General features: G+C 41.6%; 1 protein-coding gene across 7 annotated transcripts in view; it reads right to left on the bottom strand.

Moving 5' to 3' along the window:
• Positions 1-10,522, bottom strand: part of RBMS3 (RNA binding motif single stranded interacting protein 3) — a 1,178,968-nt gene extending 1,168,446 nt beyond the window's left edge. For 3 of the 7 annotated variants that reach the window (XM_036219806.1, XM_036219804.1, XM_036219812.1), the window contains exons 1-2: positions 10,247-10,520; positions 9,044-9,303 (exon numbers count right to left, since the gene is read on the bottom strand). In XM_036219806.1, the coding sequence (XP_036075699.1) occupies positions 9,044-9,303; positions 10,247-10,409 (423 nt within the window). In that variant the 5' untranslated portion in view covers positions 10,410-10,520. Of the gene's footprint in view, positions 1-9,043; positions 9,304-10,246 lie in introns of all 7 variants that reach the window. The other 4 variants (XM_036219801.1, XM_036219805.1, XM_036219807.1 and 1 more) reach the window with 3 other exon arrangements.
• Positions 10,523-25,132: the final 14,610 nt, after the last annotated feature.

Genomic DNA, 25,132 nt, shown 5'->3' with positions numbered 1-25,132 from the left:
CTAGAAATCGAAGAGGGGCGTGGCGAAGACTGAGTGTCTGGTCCAGGCAAGTGAAAAGCCATTGCCAGGAAAGCTGTAAGCCCAGGGCAAGGATAGCGCCACACTTCCATCTTGTGGGTTGTCTCCAATTGATTGTAAGTGAACCCCTGCTTCCAAAGCGAAGGCTGAACTCATGAAAGAGTGCTGTGAGAAATTAGCAATGTCTGACAGACAGGCAGACAGAAAGGGAAGTTGGTGGCACATGTGCTGTGATTTGCCAATGCCAATACGGGGAGGAGAAGTTAAACTCTGAGGGAAATAGAGGAGGCGGCCAGGTTTGAAGCCGTAAGATGGCGATTCTAGAAAATAGAGTGGATTATGGTTATTTCTTTACTTCTCTGAATTAATGTTCTCGTACAAATATGGTTAGGCAGGGGTTCTAAATATATGGCTGCAACCAGACAACTCAGGGACTACTGGTATCAGATTATTTATTTAGTTGTTTACTTATATGTTGTACTTATTAAGTTGTTTACTAGTTTAGTACCTGTCTCTTCCACTAGAATGTGAGCTGCATAAGGTCATGAATCATTCTGGGCCAGAAAGTAGGTACTGGGGAAAAGACTGTCAATTGAGTATTTATACCCAACCTTACTCATCTAAAATATGTTTGAAGGTCTACTATATGTAATGTACCATGTTAGGGTTGGAAAAATCACTATGAAAAGACAGACCCAGACCCCATCCTGATGGCTTACATCAAAGAGCTAATTACACAATTAAGTATGTATGATACCATATCAGCAGAGAGCTAACTTATGGGGTAGGCAGGGAGAAGTTCAAGGAAGGAAAGCTTTCCTGAGGCATTGAACTGAATTTTAAAGGCTAAGTAGAAATAAATAAATGTAACTTGTCCAAGATTCTAATTAGAAGGGGCAGAGCCAGGATTCAAAGTCACAGCACCCAAATCCCATTATCCTTCCTACAAGAGCAGTCTCTTCCCAATGGAGAATCTGATCCTTAGTGAGCCTACCAACCATAAAATTTTGGAAACATATTTATTGAGGTGATTTTTGTTACATAGAATGTGGGTGAGCCAACTGTCCCAGTTTATCTAGGACCCAGGGTTTCCTGGGATGGAACAAGTTGGTGCCCCTGCTGGTAATTCAAGCCTCATGATGCACAGCTGTGGTAAGGGGGGCCTCAACCGCCATCTTTATTGATAAGAGAATCCACACTAGAGTGGGAATTCACATGGTTTGCCCCAAATCTTCACAGCCTGTAGGAACAAAACTGGAGTATGAACTAAGATCTGACTCCCAGGGGTTAGTTAGCCCTACCTGAGCCCTCTGGGAAACCACAGTACTGCAATTTAGTTGAGAAAGATGGACATCCTTGGGTACTGAAATATAAACGAACACCTCAAACCTTCTACTTCTCTGGAGAATTCTCCCTTTTCTGCCTTATGAAGTGAATAAGACTTTTTTTTCAGGACTGAAATAAAACTGGGAGCACTCTCTTGCTTTAAACTCAATGCCCTGATTTGCATGTCAATGCCAGCAGTGTTACGCCACCTGAGGGCTGCTTTTAAAACATCCAGAGCAGTGCAAGCAGTTTGGGCTGGGAAACTAACCAGGAAGTTAGTTTGAGACATACCTGATGACATGGAAAGGGTAAGAGAGTAGGGCAGACTTAAATTTAAATCCTTCCTCTGCCATAGAGTAGCTGTGTGGTCTTGGGGCTAATAACAGGAATGTATTTCAAAGGATTACTGTGGAGCATAAAATGAAATCACCCAATGTGAATCTACGTTGCTCTATGACTAGCACATGATAAATGCCCAGTAAGTGCTAATTCACCAACACTCCCCAAAGAAAGGAAACTCAAAATGTCCCTTGCTTTATAATCTCCTCGAACTCCTACCAGGTTTTCTGAAAACTAAACCTATGTGACAATAATGTAGATTATCATAAGAACACAAACAACCCATTTAAAAAAGAAATGAGCCAAAGATTTGAACAGACATTTCACCAAAGAAACATACAGATAGCAAATAGGCACATGAAAAGATATTCAACATCATGAGCTAATAGGGAAACACAAAAGTAAAAGCCTCAATGAGATATCATTATACACTTATGAGAATGACTAAAATTAAAAATACTGACAATAACAAGTGTTGACAATGATGTGGAGCACCTGGAATTCTCATGCATTGATGGTGAGAACGCATGATGGGTGAGTACATTCTGAACAGCTACTTTTGAAAATAGATTAGCCACTTCCTGTAAAGTTAAACTTCTCGTACGACCCAGTAGTCCTATTCCTAGAAATTCACCCAAGGGAAATGAAAATGTATGTCTGTAGGAGTTTTATTCATAAATGCCAAAAAATCTGTCAACCCAACCATCCATCAACAGGTGAACAAATAAACAATATGTGGTACATCCAATTAGTGAAATACTACTCAGTAAGAAAAAAGAACTACTGATACGCCAAAAGGAGTGACAATCAAATACACTGTGTTAAGCAAAAGAAGTCAGATGCAAAAGTTTATATACTATCTGCCTCCATTTATATGAAATTTTAGAACAGGCTGGGGTGGCGTGAGGGGAACGTCTGCAGAGGGACCCAGGGAACTCTACGGAGGTGATAAAAACATTCTACCTCCTGTCTGGGGAGATGATTATAAAAGTGTGTACATTTGTCAAAACTCATTATACTGCACACTTAAAAATGGTGAATTTTACAGTCTGTAAATAATACGCCAACAAATCTTACTTTAAAAAAGAAAATAGATTGTAAAATATCGGGAGTCTAATCTGGGAAGGGGGATGTGACCCTGGGAAAGAGACGGAGGTGGAAGCAGGGGAGAGAGAGGGCAGACAGAGCCACTAGTTGCTGTGCACGGGACGTGGCCTGTGCCTTTGGTAATTGGGGGAGCAAATCGAGGAAAAGGGAGTCTCCATGTGTCACTAGCCACTGTCTCCACGTGTCCCAAAGTAACTTTTCACTTGGCTACTCTAATGCCTGTTGGACGTATCAACATTTTACCTTTAAAAATGTGTTAAGTGGTCATTTATAAAGAACACACTAGCAGAGTCACTACTCCTGCTACCGCCCCATGTTACATTTCTGGCTGAGCTAAAGAATGCTTTAAAAAAAAATTACAAGTGAGGACAATAGCCTAGTCTAATAAAATGGATCTTTCTAACAACTGATTTCAACTCCGCCAAGTCTGCACCCATGAGGAAAGGAAAATAATCTCAGTAAAAAGACCTCAGCCCCATCTCGAACGTGACACACGGGTACCCACAGCAGTTCCCAGACCTCAGTGCATGCGTTCATAGAGGTCCACAGAGAAGTGAGGGCAGTAAAGTGAATGGGATGTAATGGGATGAATGTACATGACGGAAAGGGATGTGGGGTTTGTGGGGGTGTGTTGGGTGAAGGCCGCTACCTATCTTGTCTCAAAAAAAATTATTTTATTCTGAATGTGTGTGTGTGTGTGTGTGTGTGTGTGTGTGTGTGTTTAAATAGCTACCTTTCCCTGACCGAGAAGCAGATATCTGATCCTAGAAAGGCCAACTGGATGTCCCTTCCATGGACTCTGGCCCTTGAACAGAGCGACAGAAAAGCAAAAAAAATGGTTGGAATTTATTCTTCTAGGTCAGTGCCCTTGGGAGACCATTCATTGCTTTCTACTACTTAGATATGACATTCTCTGGCTTCCGTATTTCCCAATAACCAGTTTTATCATTTTGCCTTTGATTCTGTGATTACCTTACTGCCTTACACTAAAATACCTTTTTGTTCAAAATTAATGTCGGTTTCTGTTTCTTGCAACCAAAGGGCCCTAAAGGATACAACTTTTTAGCTCAACCATTTTTTAAGTCTTAAAAGTTGCCACTGATTCCTCTTGAGAAGCTATAAATGTAACATTTAAAAAAGCAAGTGATCCGTTGGCTTTATTAATGTCCTGTGTATAGCCCTGAGACCTGGGCTGGGAGGTAGGGGCCTTCCATCCTGGCCCCCCTTGGTTTTCCTAATGAGAGAGGGGCAGTCTATTGACAAATCAGAATGAAGCATAACTCTTTTCCAACCTCTTGCCCACCAGGAAAAGAGCTGGGACCAGCTTCAGGCCAGCAGGGCAAAATTGTGTCAAGTACCAACTTGCTTTGACTGTAAGACAGCACATTTGTATCATTTCCAACTCCACGGCCTTGGAGAAACTGAAAATTCTAGGTAAAGTTATGATTTTTTTTAGAACCTTGGACCATAACAGTAATAATAATAATCAGAATTGTTATTATTAACAATTACTGAGCAGTCAGTACCTATGAAGCACTGACTCAAGAACTTTATAAGTTTAATTTCATTCAAGCCACGCAATAACTATAATGATAGGCAGTAAAATTATTCCTATTTTACAGAAGAAAACACTGAGGTTTGAAAGGTTAGGATCTTACCTAAGGCTAACAGCTAGTGAAAGAGCCAAGATCAAATACGAGTCTTTCTGATTTCACCCTTAATCACAATGGCATCCTACAATATGTGGACAAGTTTTTTGCTGCTGTGCTGGAAATAAGAGTTATCCTGGTGGACACAATGCAAAATCAAAAGGGCTTCTGTTATTTTTCATGCCAGGTACAAACACCCAAGGGGTTAGGCATCAAAGTGAACTGTCTTGATTTTATCAATTGCCTTTTCTCCTCTACTTGCCACTTGAGACTTTGCTGTCCTGACAAACCCTATCTTACCTGGAGCAGGAATGTTTTTCAGGATAAAATTAAAAAAAAGACTATCACTCCCCATAAGTTAACAGCACTCAAGAGCTTTGCCAAAGTTGTAACTCTCTTAGGGCTCACTGCGGTGTGATGCAGAGATCAGAGGACCTCATCCTTTGTCTTTTCAAGCTGCATCTACCCACTAGAAAAAAAGGGGGGAAGGGTTAATCTGAAGTTAAATATGGCTATTAAATACCCTCTCATGGAGCCTTTCATGTGTAAAGAAAGTCTTAAATCCTAAAAGGTTAGAATGGAAAACATCAGTACATTACACATTCACACAACAAAAAGATTGACTGGATGAGTTTACCTAATAGTATTATACCAAAGGTAATGTTTTCGTTGTCATATACATACCGTGTGTGTGTGTGTGTGTGTGTGTGTGTGTGTGTGTGTCTATGTCTCTGGGATGTTAACATTAGGGGAAGCTGTGTAAAGGGTATATGGGAACTCAGTCTTATCTTTGCAACTCTGCTATAAATCTAAAATTATTTCACAATAAAAGGCTTTAAAAATGTACCACATAGGCTGGGTAAAAGATTCCCTACAGCATCATCTGTAAGACTGATTGATGGTTTAGGATAGAACGCATTGAGGTGAGAATCTGGAGTCATTTTCAGCAATGAAGTACCATCGGTAGCAACAGCACACAGAGTCTCTCTACTCCAAAACCACAAGAATGACATATCTTGCAAACCAAGGTTTGAATGAGAGCTAAACAAAAAAAGAGAGTTTGGTTATGACACCTCACATCTGGGCCATAAATACACAGTTAATAGATATAAAAAACATCATGGTAAATGGTGTGTGGGGGGGGGCAGGGAGAGCGAGGGAGAGAAAGGAAGAGAGGGAGAGGAGAAAGGGCAAGATAAGGAAAGAAAAGGAAAGAATATATGAATGAGATGAAGCTAAAGTAGACAAGAAAGAATCATTTATATCACACATCTGGGATCAGGGGAAGAATTTGCACATTTGCATAAGTAACTTGATAACATAGATGGAGTGAGGTACTGGGGAGCTGGTCCTTCAACACACGGAACTTTTTCAACTTTTCCAAACAAGGTTTCAGAACCACCTATCTAAGAGTTATTTAGCATAAGCAAAGCACTTCAGAAGGGTTTTAAAAGGCACTAAAAGGATGGGATATTTAAGGCCTACAGAACACTGCAACAAAATTTTGAAGATTATCAAATCCAGAGTCAAGAACACTTTCAAGGATTTGAAGGTCTCTTATTCAAGGGCAATGACCATTTCATCTTCATCTGTAACACTAGAAGAAAAGAGTTTTGTCCAGTTTATAGAACCTCTTTTCAGATATGAGGAAGAAGTTCTTGAGGTAATGGGTGAGGAAATATCTCACTAGGTCCCCAAAGAGGTTTATCCCATTGTCTTTGGATATTATTGCAAGGTGTGGAGACTGCTTTCCTGTACCATAAAGCACAGAGGAGGAATAAATGGTCAATTTAAGGGCTTATCCATTTTGCGGAATCAAAGCATATATAGCATGTAGCTACTTTAACATTCCTCTGAAGAGCACTTGCTAGAGAGGAATCAGGCATTGTTATTCTAGGAACAGAAAGTACCAGTCATGTCACAAAACTCTGCCATAAAAAATCCCTTGACTGATCTAGTTTCCTAACCTTTCTTCCTATTTCAGAGACTTTCTGAAGACCTATGACCATGAACCTAAAATTTAGGAGACACGCTGATCGGGCACTAAGCTCCAATTTCTTCTCCAATAAGACAACTGGGTAAATTCATGAGAAAGTAAATCATGGCCCCGAACCAGAATCCGAAAAAAATAAATGCCATTATTGCCCCAGCACCTTATGGGTGTGTGTGTGTGTGTGGGGGGGGAGTGTTAATATCCATTGACATTCTATTTACAGTACCCTTGCGTGATGGTAGATTCGAGAGAAAACTACAATATCCAAAATTTCTATTTTATAATTCTTGTGAGAATAAAATGTAATAGTCCAATACGTCACATTTGTACATTACTGTATTTAATATTACTATGATAATCTCCCCACCTCATCCCAAACAGCTTGGTAAAACCACATTCCACTTTATCCCAGTTTGTCTTCCATTTATATTTTAGTAGAATAATTTGGTTAGACACCCAAAGGCCCTCCCACTAATGAAATCAGGATTTGCTAAGAAAAATCAGTTTATAACTTGCCTTAGTATCCATCAAAGACAAAAAGAGTTATTAAAGTCTGAAAAAGCAGCAACCATCCTCAAACTCTTAAGAGGAACCAGAAGGAGCGTACCAGAGACAAGCAAAGGGTTAACACAGCTCATTTCTGGGTTAAGGGAAGGATGCAACATCATTTTTTAAGGCAAACACCTGGAGGGAAAAAAGTAGTATTTTGTTTCCACCTCAAGAAATTACAGACAAACATAAAGCAAATCACATCAGTGGAATACTCAATTATCTGAACATGCTAATTAACGAACTGTAATCAACCGGCTTTCAGTCCTCTCTTCACCTGCTGTAATATTTGTAGCGCACTGCCTTCCTTATTCCTCGCAACCAGTAGAACATTAGACAGTCTGCATGGTGCATCCAAGGGAAACAAATAAGCACAGATTTTTTTGCTGATGGCAGGAATTTCTCATGCTCAGGGCAAATGAACCAGCAATATGGAAATGGCAGTACTGGCTGTATATTTTAATTATTCCCCACACCTATTTTGCAAAAGAGACTTAAAATACATTAGGTAATATGATGCTCAGTTATGGTTATTGTGTAAAACTGAGCACAGACAGTCACTTAAAGTAGTAAATATGCAGTCATGACAGAATTAAATATTCATGAAATCAAGAGCGACTAGAAAGCTGAGGATATCCGAATATTAAAATTCATCAGAGTTTTTACAATGTAAATCTTGTATGTATTTGTAAGGCACCGAGTCCAGTCTAGAGTGTGTTCAAATTCCGGTGTCTTGGTAGACTGCCATTTAAATTACAATATTGATTTTGGTAGGTAAACAACAATCTTAATCCTTAGCTCAATTTCGAAATGCAAAACAATTTTGAATATTCGGAAATATCAACTTGTTAAAGTGAGCCCATCTCCAAACACAGAACAGCAAGCAACACTCAATGTATCCCGATGCTTTGGATATTTGTTTAATCCACTAGCGCCTTCGGAAAGGTCCAACAGTAACCAAGGCAATCTTCTAGGAGCGCTTCATGACATGCAATTCTTTTCTAGCCGGGAGAAGTGACTATTTTCTCGTGCACTTCCTTAATTGAGCAAAGGGAGAAAGCATATTGACTGACCTTTAATATTCTGATTTGTTGAACCAACTTTTCCCCAACATTAGCAGCCAGTTTCAAAATGTATTAACAAATACATGTGTGCACTTTATGCAGGTACAACTAAACAACACTAGCTTCCACAAAACAGAACTCCAAGTGTACGTGGAGGAAGAAAACTGTACTCAGAAACAAAGCTGTCATAAATTCATTCTAATAATATTACCAAGGCATTATTTTCTATGTCATTTCTTCTATTTTACAATCTTCTCAACAGGAAAAAATAAAATAAATAAGATAAACGCTCAGCACCATAGAAGGGCATTTGAGCCATTTCTTACTGGAATCCAATTACTAGAAGAACTCCTCTCTCCACATTAAGTAGTAGCTGCCCCCTAGTCTACCATGACACAGCAGGGCTGCAAAGATTTACAGGGCTCATCTGCTGCCAGGCACTTGGTCCCTGCCCTCCTGGTAGGAGGGCTCCAGGTGAGGAGGAGGACCTGGACCTGAGAGCTGGGTTAAGCAGTGATCTCCATTCTACCGAGGAGCCAAACTTTGCTCCCATTGTTGTCATCTTCAGGTTGATGTCACCTCCCTCCACGGAGTCTCAGAAGCCACTTGGCAGCTCCTGAGGGCATTTGTTTCCCCCTGACCTAGATCATCCAAATGAGCCTTGGTTATACCGTGCGGGCAAGCAAAGGTCTCTCAACACCGCTCTCCTGAGGTGTGGGCTCTACCCTGGCTTCACGGTGCATGTACCACAAGACTTTTCTCTGCACATACAGCTGAATACGGAAACCAGGACAGACTTCTGCACACGCCTTCCAGTTCAGAAAGTCACTATCGCCATCGATTCCCTTAAATCTCACGCCTTCCCCACATCTGCAACCCCCACCACCGCACAAACGAGGAAAGGGGGTGCGGGAAGCGGAGGGGTTAAAGTGACAGCCACTACTAGAGCTCCTCGGTTTTGTTCAAAAGGTGTCACAGCGCCAACACTGTGGACCTACCTTGCTCTCTCCTTTCTCGCTGTTGGGTCTCGCCTCGGGATCGTCGCTGTCCTCAGCTCCTGCACTCTCGCCGGGCAGTTCATCCTGAGCCAGCTGCTGCTGCTGCTGTTGCTGCTGCTGCTGCTGCTGCGGCTGCGGCTGGGGCTGGGGCTGGGGCGGCTGTGGCGGCGCCTGGCAGGCTCCGCCAGCCCCCTGGGAGCGGGGGATGGGCTCCGGGCGCGGAGAAACTCCCTCAACATCCATCTCCATCTTCCCATTCACTGGAGGGCAAGACAAAAGCGGAGCGGAGACTTGGCAGCGGCGCCCGGCGGCTCCTCAGCTGCCCGTGGCACGCATGGCTCGCCGAGGGGGGGGCCGCCTCCCGCGCGCCCTCCCTCCCGCCACCCTTCGCCCGCGCTCCCCGCGGCTCCGCTCGCCTGCTCGGCTCGGGCACTGGCGGCGCCTGGGCCGGGGCGCGCGAGGAGCGGGCGGCCGCGTGTCCTTGGAGCGGTGGCCTTCAGGCGCCCCCGGCAGTCCCGCTAAGCAGAGCGCATCCCGGCGGCGGCGGCGGCAGCGGCGACGCCTCCCAGCCGCGCGCCCAGCCCCGGGGCCGCTCGGGGACTTGCTCTCCAACCCGGCCTCCCGATCCGCGCCGCTTTCGCGTCTCTCCTGGGGCCCGTCGGCGTCCCCCCTCCCCTCCAACCTTCCGAACAAAGTTACAGGAAGAACAAAACGGATCGCCGGGGTTTGCCGGGCGAAACGGACAGGAATAGGAATACCAGGTGTAAGTGAGATCTACCATCCCCTCCCGCTGACCAAGCGCCGACCCCTCACCTTTGCCCTCTCCGCGCCGCACAGGAGCCAAGGAAAGGAGGGTTTTCCGACCTGGCGAGGACTGGAAGGAGAGGAGCATACGGAGGGCTGGCGGCCGGTGCGCGCACCCCCAACCGCAGGCGACCTCCACCTCCACGCTGGCCCGGGGCTCCCTTCGTCCCTCCCGCGGCCGAGCGCGTCTCCGGGGTCAGCCTCTCCGGTGCGTTTGTGTGTGTGTGCGTGTGTGTGTGTATGTGTGCGCGCGCGTGTGTGTATGTGTGTGTGTGTGTCCGAGCTCCCGCTCCTCCGTGTGCTGCGCCGCCGGCGACTGCGCGCCACACAGCCCGGCACTAGAGAACTGGAGTAAAGAGGAGAAGCCAGCGGCCAATTCCGGGCAGGAAATCGACCTACCCTCGCCTGAGGCCGGATCGCGGGCTAGAACCGGGAAGGGGTGGGGCCCCGCGTGGATGGCGTGGACGCGAGTCTCGCAGCGCGCCCGAGTTTGGCGTAAAGGTTGGCAGTGGAGGGTCGATGGGGGAGGCGGAGGGAAAAGCGAGAAGTCGCTGCCAGGCATTTACTGCAATGTACCCCGGGGTGGGCGCCAGCTGGGCGCCGCCGCTCCCGAGTGGCGAGCTCTCCTGAGCTGGAAAGGGTGTCCTCAGCAGCGCAGGTCTCCGGGAGGTTCCGGAGGTGACCCCAGGCCAGGCGGTGAGCTGCGCCTATAAATATAGATAGATAGTGAAGACAAGGGTAGACTTGGAAATTCTGAAATCGGGGCTCACCGACAGTCAGGTGATCGGGGGATGACTTCTAAATTTAAAACCACTTGATCGTGGGGAGTAGCTTACAACTTCACGGGAACTGTTACCGCAACTCTGCAGGTCCAGGAGGGACCTTCCAGCAGCTAAGAGAAATAGCGGGTTATTAAGAACCTGTTTAATATTAAATAAAGCCCATTGTTCTGGGCTTTGAGTTCCATAATGCCCCCAAATGGATCAAGAGATAAATGAACTATTCATGCATTTCTTAGCAGAGGATGGTTTTTTCCTCCCTAACATATAGTGTATCACAGATAACATTTGCCTAATGAAACTAGAAAATTGCATTGTTCATCATGTGACTGCTTTGCATTAACTTAAAGACAACTTTTACACATCAAGACACTTCCCCAATAAATGCAGTCACGCAAGAACACATCATTAGGTCTTATCCTTCAATCCAATCTCAAAATCTCTGACTCTGCCTGTAAGTGTGACGGAAATTAATTGCCACTTTAATTTAATCAGCGTAAACAGCCAATCTGGATAATGCAATGTGAATATACTTTTGGAAAGAAAAAGTTTGGGGACAGAATTACTCATTCTCTTTTTCTCCAAAACTTCTTTAAAAAGTCTATTTTAAGCTCATTTTCTAAATTGGGGACTTCTTAAAAATAAAATGAGCTTGCTTTAGTCTGAGATTCACTATACTTTTTAAATCAGTATGACCCTTTATGTAGAAGTGTACCAGCCAAGAAAATAAATGTAGAGCTATGTTTCTTTAAAGAAGTTACTTACTCTCAATTCTCCTCCCCAGTACATTGTAATAAATCAATTCTTATAGTATTTTTATAATGGTAAATTAGATTATCTGCGTAAAGGGCTTAGCCAAGTGCCTTAGTACATAGTGAGCACTTGACAGTCACTGCCTGTTACACTGAAAATAGTAAGATGATACAAATTCACCATGAGCACCCATCCTAGGACCTTGATTTAGAAGGAAGAAATTGCCAGTTTAATTAATCATTTTATATAAATTATTCTAAAAGATATTTGGAATTTTCAAAATATGAAGTCTCTTCCGAGGGCAGGAAAAAAGTCAACAACATTTTGTACAATAAAGTTTTGAATTTGACAGATTTCCTTTCCACAGTGTAGGAAAAAAAATTACGTTTCAATTCCCACAGGAGCTGGAACAGCTGACTGGTAAGTTATCATTCTTCTATGCTTGTTACTTCCAGAATGTGTTCGTGAATCTCTTTAAGGCTTAAATGAAGATTGAATCAAAACGATACAATACTTGAGCTAAATTTGTTCTAAATTTAGGCACGTGCTTGTAAAGATTCCCATTGTTAAATGCAAATATTTTTCCTTTCCCTGCCCTTCTATTTTTTGGGGACACTGAATTTTCTTTGCATCTGTCATAAGTAAATATGGGCTTGGAAAAATATATTACATTTCAAAACTGTTGATTGCACCTAATTATGCATGTAAATTGCTACTTCAAGCATGCAGACAGCTTGTAACATTTTGAAAATTTTGCCCCAGTAGTCATTTGAGGTATTTGTGTTACTATTTTGCTTTTGCCTTAAATGACTTCATTTCCTCATTAGCTTTCAATTAATAATGGGTCTATGAATAATTTTGACCTTTTGATGTCAATGGTTTAGATGATTCAAATGAGCAAATCAGAACTTTTGAGAAAATCACCTTTCTTATTGCTTATATCGGACCATTTGATTGATTTTTTGAATCTCTGAGATGAGCGTTTAGAAAAAGGTGTCCTGGAAAAGTCATCTAACTTCTTGCTACTCAATATGGTCGATGGGCCAATAGCGTCCCAACACTTGTATTGTTAGAAACTCAAAGTTTCAGGCCTCACTGGAGCCTTACTGCAGCAGAGTCTACATGTCAACAAGATCTCCAAGTGATTCCTTTTACATTCAAGTTTGAGAAGCACTGCTTTAACTCATCATGTACTTGGCCTTTCTAAGTATAATATATTATCTTTGGCACTGTTTCCCTAAAATACTACTTGGAATGATTCATTCAGAAAATACAGTCTTAGAAATGTGTGTGTACGTGTGTGTGCACGCGCGCGCGCGTGTGTGTGTGTGTGTGTGCGTGTAGTTATAGTCCCTTCCTCCTTCCTCCCAGGACCTTAGCGTTGTATAATGAAAAGTTACATAGATTAAGAATGTATCTATTGCAATCTCTGGTAATGAATTAGAAGTATAAAGTTTCCTAAATTCAAAGAGTACTAACCTAAAAAGAGGGTAGCACTTTGTTTTGAATCATAACTTTTATTCAAATGTGTGAAACTAGTTCCTAAAAAAATTTGGTCATGTTGACTTAGACTTGAAAGTCCACAATTTCCACTCTACTGGGATTATTAATACCGTCTGTGACAATGGAAGCAGAAACTGCCAAGTTTGTGTCAGTGCAATGACAGCCTAATAAACCATCAGTGATTTGGCATAAGTATGGACTAAATTACATGCCCTGATAGAACTTGTTACTTTAAAGAATTTTTTGAAAGCGCATATACATAGATCAATAAATTATTACCATAAAAATCTATCAGGTACAGCATTTCTCATCTTAAATGTACATGAAATCACCTGCGGAATGTTGTTGAAATGCAGGTTATGACTCAGAAGGACAGGTTTGGGGCCTGCGACTCTGCATTGCTAACTAACAAACTTCCAGGTGAAGCCAGTGTTTCTCGTCCTCAGATTTAATAGACTTGCTTTATCATCGTCAGTGGTTCTTAAATTTTAATCACTTGGGGAGCTTTCTAAAATCATTAATGCCCAGACTACACCCAAGACAAATTAAATCCAAATTTCTACAGGTGAGATCTAGTTATCAGTCGTTTTTAAACCTCCCCAGATGTTTATGGTGTGTGACCAAAATTGGGACTCAAAGCTGTAAATCAGTGATTCTTCAAGTGTGCTCTCCAGGCCAGCAGCAGCAGCAGCAGCAGCCCCTGGGAGACAGTTATGACTATTGCCCCTCAGGCCCTCCCCAGACCTACTGAATGAGTACCTGCCCTCTAAGATCACCAGGACGTCTGTGTGCACATTTGAAGACTGATAAGCATGGCTCTAGCGTATGTATCCTCGTGAGATGGGTTGGTGGCCCTCAACCAGCAGCAACCGGATCTTACCTCCATCTCTTGGCTCTTTACTCATCTACATGTATTTTGAGACGTTCTACAAACCCTAATGGATAAAGTTCCAATTGATAAAGGGAATCTACGAGAATCATTAGCCTGTTTTAATATTTCTGCGGTTAGCAGCACTGTCCAGTAGAACTTTCTGCAGTGATAGAAATGTTCTGTATCTGTGCTCTTCAGTAAGTAGCCACCAGCCACTTGAGGCTATTGAATGCACGAATTATGGCTAATGTGACTAAGAAATGTTTAATTTTAATTTTATTTCATTTCAACTGATTTAAATTTAAGTAGCTTCATGTGGGCATTGGCTCCCGTATTGGACAGAGCAGCTTCAGAGTAATCACTCTTCCTGTTGCTTAACTCTTATTCAAATTTCCAGGTTGAACACAGGCCCCTCCTGCTCCATTTTTATATGTATTAATCCCTAGTGAATGCACCAGGATGAAAAACATCTGCCTTGCCACCTCATTTACATAATAAGTAACATTACGCTTATTATTTTGAATGAGAGGAGTTTAACTTGAATTAAATGCCACCAAAAGTTGTCAAAACCTTTTTCATAGCATTCATAATTATGTAGCTTTAATTTTACAGCCTTTTCAAACATCAGCGTACGTGGGGTGTGTTTGGAACTACCTTAAGAAAAGGCTACAGACAAAAGACTCCAAATGGATTCAGGGTCAAAGACGCAGACACACCCTCCCCAGCATCTTATCAATGCATAATGGAATTTGAATAAATTAAGCATATATCTATGTTGAAAATAAATATCAGAACTTGAAGATCTCTCTCAAAATGGAAGGTCAGATACAAAACAAAGAAGGGATCAAGGAGTTAAGGAGCCAGAGATAGCAAATAAAATCAAAATAGAAATCTACTCAACCGTTACCATGAATGTAAATATCTAATTGGTGGAATCCATGGGATGAATGTAAATCTCTAATCGGTGGAATCATTAAGATGGGATGGGATGGGATGAAATGATACAAAAATATTCATTTAAAGACAGGCACCGGAAGAGAAGAGTCTTCTCTTCTCCAGGATGAGCAAAACAACAGCATACACAATTACAACAGCATCGCCTACCAGCTATTAAGTTTGCTCCATACATTATCTCCTGCAATCCTCCCAACAACCCTGTGACGTGAGTATGATCAGGAAAGAGATTATTCATGGACATTATTTTAACTGACACACTTCAGAATAAAAGCAAGCAAATCCCTACTTGAGAGGGAAGAGGACAGTGTTAAAATAGAGTCAGCCCTCTTCTTTGATTGAAAGGGACATTTGTCATTTCTAAGCTGAATTAGCCACAACCTGTCTTCTAAAAGGAGGCTAACACTACAAAAATATTTCAGCAGGGCCTGTGTCTTGCCCAGCTGCTGATCTGGTACTGTGTGATACAAGATTATGCCCACAAAGAAATGTGTAGCTAGGGGCAACAGCCTTACTTCCGAGGATGGTCACTTCATAGCAACTGAAACCAATAAATAGAATGCCTTTGTTGTCCCCAGGAAAGAAACTCCAAGGGACTTCAGACGATGTGAATTCAGAAGGCTGGTCGGGAGCTCAGGCTATTGAGAACTCATCCTGACTCTCATGCAGGCATCTTAAGACTACCTTCACACAGACTCTTCTTCAGAAAGTGAGGGCAAGTTTCATAATCCATATCAATCCACCTCAGAAGGGAGGGGGCAGAGTGACCATGAGAGAAGAAGAAATGATCTATCTACTCCCCTCAGTGTCAGATGGTGAAAAAGGCCAAAGCCGGTTCCGTGTTTATACAGCCCCACTGATATCCCAAGCCCGACAACACAGCTTATTAAACCACGAGCCCTACTCATTGTTCTGGGCTTTCTTTGGAAGACCCCTTCCCCTTCACTTATTCAAATACACACGTTTCTTAGCTAAAATTATAATGCAATTTATGGACTACACCCAGGAATTCTGAACTTTACCTTCTGGGTCACCTGAAAATATACTCCAGGACATTGCAGTCTTAAGAGTAGTCACATTCTGCCCCAGCAATATTGGAGCAAGGCTGCCTGGTGAGAGGGCCCTTTGGCTTCCTGAATCTTGTACAGAATGCCAGCATTGCTGAGCTGGTTCAAGACTTGGCGTGCGCCTTAGAGGAAACTAACTCCCATAAGGTAAAAGCAAAAGGCCAGTTCATTTTTCCCAAATTCACTAGGCAGGTAAGACACCTCTCCAGGGGCAGAGAATGAAGGAGTAGAGAGATGCCAAGGGTGTGATGCTATTCAAACTCCCTATACACGGAAAGAAACATCGAAAATAGGGAAGAAATATTAATCTCTCCAAACGAATTCTGCTTCGGTATCAGCGGATGCCATGTCCCTTGTCCCCATCCCCCTCACTGCCTGGTGCCCCCTGTGTTGGGGAAGGTCCTGGGATCCCACCCTGCATAGCTCTGTTTCCTGCCTCTCGTACCCACTCGCCGGTCCCATGTAGTCAGGAGACCACCAGCAGCAATACCAGCCGGACTCCCCTCACCTGTAAAACTAACTTATTGGGTCTTAGAGGTGGTTGGTCAGAATTAACATTCCCCGTACAAAGCTGTCAAGAATTAAACTCCTGACCTGCTTCTCATTAGCATCATACTCCTATCAACTGAACCAACCGGAAATTTTACGAAGGTGTAAAGCTTTCAGAGGTGGTGCTCTAGCAAGTGCCTTTTATCTTATAAGTGCCTAATAAATATTGCATTTTCATAATTTGGCTTTTAAAACCAGAAATTATCTCTCATTTCTTCATATAGTATATTTCAGAAGGCCCACCTAATGCAGTGCCTCACATATGGTGGGAACTAAATAAATGTTTGAGAATGAATATTAAAAACCTTTTATATGAAGGCTTAGAAATGACTTTGCATCTCATCTCGGAAAATTTAGTCCTTGAAAAAGGAAAACAAGAATGGGCTATTTGGAAACTAGGTTTCACCATGGACTTATGGAGATTACATGTTTGTATCAATTTCACTGACCTGCTGTGGGAAGGTAAATGATTGTAACTTTGCACAGATGTTTCCTTTTTTACGCATTGAGGAATCTATAATTCCTTTCAGCTCAAAGACTCTGAGATCACAATAGTAGATATTTTCCAACCATTTAAGTGCACGCTGAAAGCATTCGATAATCAAGTGAGGGTGCGAAACTCTCTGTAGTTTGTAATGGTATGCTTTCATTTTCGCCCATTAAATAGCAAATCTCTTCTCCTGTTTCTAGATATGGCTATTAGTCTCCTGGTCATTATGTCATTTATCTGTACACTTTGCTTTTTCATTTTGGAACCAGAGTTTAGGCAACATGTACAACTACAATAATAATTAGGCAAGACATTTCGGAAAACCAGGAATTTAAATGTAAATATGAAACACACAGGCAACAATCCCCAGAGACAGCAATAAACGTAATAAATGAGCTCATAGGGAAAGCCAGTAAAATGTAGGTGATGAGTTGCAAGATTCACCTGGATATATTTCCAGAGAAAAGAGAAGGACCATTATGGGGGGGAATTGAAATGTCAATGGGTGATTTATAACTTTTTAATATGATAGTATTCTCATGTCCCTGAAGAATATCATATGTGCTTAGAGATTAAGACCAGCTGCTTACGTCCCTCAGCATGCAGGCTCCAGCCTTCTGCACTGTTGACACTGTTGTGTTATGTGTCACTAGTCACTTTCCCATTGCCGAAGGCAATGCCTTTTTTGGCTCTTGATTTCAGCTGGCTTTCTGCCCTGTATTTTACTCCAACCTCAAGAAACGACTCAACCTTGATTTTCTCCTCATCCTCTATTTCTCACCAACTTTTTTAGTCTTCTTTCCATCTTTTTTAGTCTTCTTTTCCTATCCCCCTCCAAGTGACCTGCTGTACCCCAACTGTACTCTTTCTTCAGAGAGCATGCGAAACTTCAACCCACCTCATCTCAGAGGAATAGTGTTGATTATTGTCATCAGAGAGACTAAGCACGGCACTAGGCATTTACATACAGCATCTCTTAACTATCATAATAACTCTCTGCAGTAGCCATTACTAGCTCCATATTTATGCACAAGGAAACTAAGATTTTGATAGTCCAGCTAACATGACTAAAGACACAACCCTGGTTGCAGTAGAATCTGAGATTTGAACCCAGGCCTCTCTGACTCAAATTTCATGTTCCTTTCATCCACCTATGTATATCAATTATCTACTGGGATATAACGAACCACCCCAGAACTCAATGTCCTAAAACAATAATAGTCCTTTATATTACTCACACCTCTACGTTGCAGAGAGAGCTCGGTGGATACGACACGCCTCTGCTCTATGCAGCATCAGCTAGAGCAGCTTAACTGGGGATGGAGGCTCCACATTGAAGATGGCTCGCTCACAGGGATAGCAGGTTGGTATTAGCTATTGGCTGGGAGCTCGGGGGCCTCAGTTCCTCTCTACCTGGGCCTCACCAAAGGCTGCTTGGGCTTCTTCACAGCATGGTGACTGGGTTCCAAGAGCAAAGAACCTAATAGAAGGAGGTAGAAATACAAGGCACTGTTATGACTTAGTCACACGGTGTCATTTCTGCAATACTCTGTTGGTTGAGGCAAATACAAAGGCCCACCCAGTTTCAAGGGGAGGTGACATAGACTCTGCCTTTTGATGGGGAAGTAGCAAGATACCAGAGCATGTAGGACAGAAGGAAACATTGTTGCAGCCATCTGTGGAAAAGGCTGCCACATCATGTCTCCTCTATTAAGCCCATTTATAAAGAAGACTCAAATCTTTAACTCGAAGCCCTGACGTCTCTTCTGAAGCCAGTTCCACAGTTCTGATGGTCTAGTGGAATACTTCAAAGTGAATCACAAAGCTCTTTATTAAAACCAGACATTACCTTATTCTTCGTTATTTACATCATCATTCTTCCTAAGCACCAACACTCAGTAGCTCACATCCAGTTTGACTCCTATTGTCCCCATCTCTCCACATTCAGTTACTCAAACCTATTGATTGTACTTCATCAGATAGTGTACTCATTCACTCAAAAACATTAAACATTGAGTACCTGCTCTGTAATTGGCCCTGCGTTGGTTATTTTTAGTTATTAGTAATAGAGACATAATAGAGACATTATTAGTAATAGTACACACACACAAATGTGTATGAAAAAAATACAGATACATACTGTATTTGCTCTCAAGTAGTTCACAGGCTTATGCAAAAAGAACAGATACATTTAAAAGTTATATTGTTTTAAGTATCATATTCTAAGTATACCCAGGGTGCTGAGGTTGCAAAAAAAGAGGACACGAACCTAGCTCTGGGTGAGGGAAGGGGAAGGAAGCGAACTCTGATTAAGTCTAAAAGAATAGTAAGAATTTTATTGCATCTGAGCTCAAACATGACAAACAGAAATCAAAACTAAACTAAATAAAATGCCATTTAGCTCAGGAGGTCTTTCAGTTGGACTGCCAAGAGACAGTCTCTAAAGCATCGAATGATACCGAAAGCTAAACTTCTGTTCAAATGTATTCCTCTATACCCTTTTTGAATGTGTCCAACCTACAGAAGGTAAATTAATCTAATTGAGATTAACCAGTATCGCTGAGCATTGTAATGTTTGAAAGCAAATATGGAGTGATTTTTAAAACCCTTTACAGGAATCTGAGAAAGCTTTTTAAGTGACAGGGAGAGAAATCTTACATGGCCCCGTGTGCTGGTTGGCGTTTTGCCAACTCTCCCTCAGATCTTTTTCTCATTGTGTTTATTGTGTCCCCTGCTCTGCTCTGCTCTGTATCACGGGAAACTGCATTTCTGGGCTCCTTTGCTAACTTGTCCCTGTTAAAGTCCATAGGAGGCACAGTGGGAAACAGGAGAGTGTGAGGAGGGGAGAAGCTGGGGTATTTCTTGCCCCTCACTCTGCCTCAGCTCTACCCTGCAGCCGCCGCAGCTCCTGCCAGACATGCCCAGGTCTCCTGTGGTTCCTGCTCCCCCAATATAGTCCTAGATTCTGGGATTAGGTAACGCCCCCTCCTCCCTGTGGACTTCCGGCCCAAGGGGTGGGACCAGCCTCCCACTCTTGTTAACCTCTGGCGGTCTCATCAGCCTCTGGCTGCCATCCCATGTGTGACCAATTCTCTGACAATCTCTTCCATCTGAACGATGAGAGTGGGGTCTGGTATCCTGGCTAGACCCTGGATGATATGTGCCTAGTTAACTCATTTTTAAAATTATTTTCAATGGTGGCAAAATACACATAACATAAAATTTACCAGCTTATTTGTATTTAAGTGTTTAGTTCTGTGGCACTAAATATGTTCACATCATTGCACAAACATGGTGACCACCCTCTCACGTCCAAAACTAAAATTCTCTACCCACTAAAAAACTCATCATTTCCCCCAACTCAAGCCCCAGGCAACTATAAATTTGATGATTCTAGGTACCTCACGTAAGTGGAATCATACCTTACGTGTGTGTGTGCTTTTTTTTTTTTTTTTTGGTAACTGGTTTATTTCATTTAATGTCCTTCTAGTTTATTCATGTCATAGCACATGTCATGTTTCCTTCTTTTTAAAGAATAAATAAAATTCTATTATATGTATGTACCAAATTCTGTTTATCCATTCTTCTGCTGATGGACCCTCAGCTATCGTAAATAATGCTGCTAGGAACATAGGTATACAAATATCTCCTTGAGTCTCTGCTTTCAGTTCTTTTGGGCATGTACCCAAAAGTATAATTGCTGGATTGTCTTAGTCATTCTATTTTTTAATTTAATTTAATTTTATTTTAATTAGTTTCAGGTGTACATAATGGTTAGACTTTTATATAGCTTACGAAGCAATCCCCCCGATTACTCTAGTACCCACCTGGCACTATACATAGCCAATACAATATTATTTAGTAATTCTAGTTAAAATTTTTTGAAGAACCACTGTATTGTCATCCGTTGTTACTATCCCATTTAACATTCTCACCAAAAAGCACACAAGGGTTCTACTGATTTCTCCACATCCTTATCAACACGTTATTTTCTGTCTTTTCGGTGGTGGCCATCTTAATGGGAATGAGGTGGTATCTCATTGTGGTTTTTAGCTCATTTTAATACCACTGCAGTTGACTTTGAGTGGCAAAAATCATTGACCCATTGTCTTCCAGTCTCATGGTGTATAATATGCAGATTAAGCTTACTGCTTCTCAGTTCCACAGTGAGTTTAAATAAGAGCCTTACCAGCGCCTAAGAATGAAGCCCAAAGAGGATTTTGGAGTAAGATGGCTCTTCTTCAAATTTTATGTCAGCCACTCTGTGACCCTGCATATCTCAGCCCACCTCTGTCTGACCTCAGTTCTTTCATCATTACATTGTGAATAATAACCTCTGCTTTGCTCAGGTAGGAGACTTATATTTCCCCTACATATTTACTTATATTTCGGATTCTTAATTTTAAATATTTGATGCTTCATATCTTGCTAGCTTGTTTATATAGTTAAAACTTATATGCTTTTGCTGACACAGTATCAATAAAAAGAACTGAAAATGTGCAAATGTTGCTTTTTCTGGTGGGTAGGCTTCACAGAGGTAATTAATTAAGAGTACAAGTCCCTGATGTCTTACAGTATGATTTCAAAGCTCAACTCCACCACTACTAAATGTGTGACTTTGGAAAGTTACCTAAATTACTAAATTTCTCCGAGCCTCAATTTCCCCATCTTTAAAATGGGTATAACAATAGTTCCTATATCTTTGGGTTATTGTGCGGATTAAATAATAAAATTACCTCAAGCTCTTCTCACATTTTTAAATATACATTAGGTATTATTAGACCTGATTTTAATTTAAAATATTAATGGATCCATTTTTAAAAGATCCCTTGAAACTTTTTCATCCCATAGAGGGGATTCTAGTTTAGGTATACTAAGACACATTGATAAAAAGTACTCCTGCCCTCGCCTCCCTTTCCCATACTTTAGGGTGCACAGTGAGCTTCTGCCAAGGGACTGGGTCTTCTTGTAGTATGCTTGAATAGTGGAACTGCATGGCATTGTGCTTTTTGTGTTATACAGGGCATCGAAAGTCTAGATTTAATTCTAAAACCAAAACAGGGCCAACTATCGTCTTATAAGTGCAGTACTTTCAGCCACAGTCTAAACCACTCAGGCATGTATAAGAAGCCAAACTCATTCATTTCTCTTTCCTAAGAGAAGATAAAGCATAGCATCTACCTCATTCATTCATCCATTCATTTCACCAACCATTCCTAAGGACCTATGCAAGGCATTAAGAAAGATGCTAGAAATACAGAAATGCAAGATACAGCTCTAGCCTTCCAAGGAGATCAGGAAGCTGAAATTAGCACAAGGTGCTGTGGGAATTCATTGGGCATCTAATTCACCTGAGGGAACTGGGAGGAGTTGATGGCTGGGCTGACTCTGGAAAGATGAGGACAGATATCAAGGAAGAATAAATGGGAGGGAGTGTGCTGTTCAAGGTAGAGAGAACAATGTGTATGGAGGCACAGAGGATAAAAGTAACATGACACATTGCGAGAGCCTCAAGTGTATAAAGGAGAAATGCAAAGGTTGCCTGGATCCAGATCATGAAGGAATTCAGAAGTTAGACCATGCGTATAGGGGGATGATGGTCGTATTTTAAGTTGGAAATAAGAAGAGGTAGGAAATTTCTGTGACAACTCTAGGGAGAAGAATCAAATCAGACAGCAATGAAACCAACTAGTTCACTATAACAGTAACAGAAGCAAGAAATGAGATTTTTGAATACGTCACCGGCCACGGAAAGGAAGAGAAAGCACTGGATTCTAAATTAGAATTAGAGAATATGGTCAACAGGACTTGGTGAGTCATTAGATGTACCTGTTGCTTCTAAATTAAGAGTTCCGAGAACATTGAGGAAACTATAAATACCCTCTGATCATGTATGGGAACACCAAGCAAGGTCTCAAAAGATGGCCAAAGTAAGAGAAAAATCTATGAGCCATGTAGTTGTCAGATTTTGACTAAAGCTGACCTATTTTACCATCAACTGTGCATTGGAATATCGGAGGCCAACAGATTCTATGAAATTATTGTTGAGGAGAAAAAAAGAAAAACCCATACCTTCAACATGCTGCAATTTTTCGCTTCTATGTTTTACAGTGCTACCCACTCTAAGGTTCCCTTGAGCCTTTTGTCATGTAATTAAGTATGCGTTTTCCTGTGTCAAACATCGAACATCCAAAGACTCTGTTTGGCATTGTCTCTAAGCAACTCTCCTTTTAACCATGTCCAACCAATGAGAATCCATTGGTTTTGTTAATTTTAAGGATCTTCAAATGAATATGTTCCCTAACCGCCTTTAGTAACCCACTCTAGTTCTTAAAATCTTTCTCACGATGAAAATCCTCTTCCCTAACTACTGTAACTCTCTCATACAGCTAGATAAGGCTCTTTCTTATGCTATTTGGAGTGCATCGAAGGGTCATTATTGTACCAAAGGCATAGACTTGCATTTGACTGGGTCTTATGAATGGAAATACTTCTCCCTCAAAGATTAAATGCGAGGTGAGCTAGACTAAATATAATTTGCTGAAAATTACACTTCCCAGGTTCCATAGCTAATCACTCACCATTTATAAATAAATGAATTTTGCCTTGCACTAAGAGAAATAACAGCCCTGAACACCAATTCCAGAACTTGGCTAATCCTCAACATTTTCTCAGCTCAAAGTTTGTATACATATTTAGAACAAGGCTACCATTTTTGACTATATAATTGAAAGCCACTCACTATTACAGGACATAATGATCACGTTTTATAGTAATTGCCCATGTCTAAGAAGGTCTTAGTAAGCTGACTGAGTAGCTCTTTCCATGTCAAGTATTGGCCACATTTTGAGACGATATTGGCAGGCCAGGCCATGAGTGTTAAATGACTGGAATACAGAGTCGGAGTTCAGTGAAACAGAAAAAGGGATTAGCAATGAAATGTAGGGTCGATTCAAGGCTGTAACCACAAAGGAAATTTAAGCTATTTGTTTCAGTAAAGATGTTTTGGGGTATAAGTAACAAAAAACTAACTCAAACTGTTTTAAAATAAAGGGGATTTATTGGTCTATGGAACTAAAATGTCTAAAAATAATATAATTTCTGGCACAGATTCAACTGGGTTTTGACTTTATTTCACTACTATTTGCTTGGATCTATATCTCTCTGTTGTATCATCTTTGTCATCAGGTGGGATCCAAGCTTATTAGACTAAATTATGTCACCTACCCTCCCATGAACTAATCGCCATGGCCAACAAAATATGGTAATCTAATTAATGTAGATAAACTAGCCCTGTCCTTGCCTCTGGATCTGGGGGTGGTGGTTGATCCTACCAAACCACATGTCTGTCACAACAGAAAAGGGGTAGGATACATGCTGGAGAGGCAAAGTACCCACTGCAGTACCCACCCAATCAGTGGTCAGCGAGACCAGGAGGGTGAAGCCAGAGAAAAGGGAAGCAAGAGAACTTGAAAGTAAAGCAGTCATGGCAGCAGCATCAGGCTCAATCTATTAGGCACAGGAGAACCTCACACAGGTGCAAAGCCAGCCTTAAATGGTAGGTTGATTATATTCTTCCTGCTGTCGTGGGTACCTAAGAATAACTCAGGGAGGATGAAGCCAAGACCTACACGCATGACAGTCACTTCCTGATTTTAATTATTAAGAAAGAACAATGATGGCTATAATGCCAGATAGCTCATGGCAGTAAATCACCACTCTAGAATAAGAAAAAGAGGCATTCATTCTTTCAAGCAACTAATGGACTATTTAGTAAATGTCTGCTCTTAAGGACAAAGTAGAACTCTGAAACGCTAAGCATTTCATTAAATAAAACAGCTTGTTTCCTAAGAACTGCACAATGTACAGTGACAGGATGTTCTAGGACTGACTGATTCCTTTGACAGGAACAAGAAGTTTACAGGCCAATATTGAATAGGGAAGGGGAAAGGGTCACAGCCTCCAGGAAAGTGCATTTTACAATGTATCGAGATCTGAGTACAAATACTACTTATTTCATTTGTGTTTATATGAAGAAAGTCTGTCTAGGAATAAATCAATTAGTAAATATCTGGCACAGTACTTGCCAAGTAGTAAGTACTCGATAAATGTTCAAAGAATTAAAGTATTTATTGAGTACTTCATAAGTACTGTGACAGGCACTGATGGTAATTTGGCAGACCCTGAACATAATCCTAGGCGCTCACCATTCCCACATACGTAGATGGCTTCTAACTATAAACAGCTGAGACTCCGTTTGAGAGAGATGCTTAGTCTATACATGGGTGCTGGAGGTGTTGGGCAGTTACTGCCCGTGGG

The sequence above is a fragment of the Rousettus aegyptiacus genome, unplaced genomic scaffold (assembly GCF_014176215.1).
Source record: "Rousettus aegyptiacus isolate mRouAeg1 unplaced genomic scaffold, mRouAeg1.p scaffold_m13_p_4, whole genome shotgun sequence".
NCBI classification, from domain to species: Eukaryota; Metazoa; Chordata; class Mammalia; order Chiroptera; family Pteropodidae; genus Rousettus; species Rousettus aegyptiacus.
This window is presented reverse-complemented; position numbering and strand designations above follow the sequence as displayed.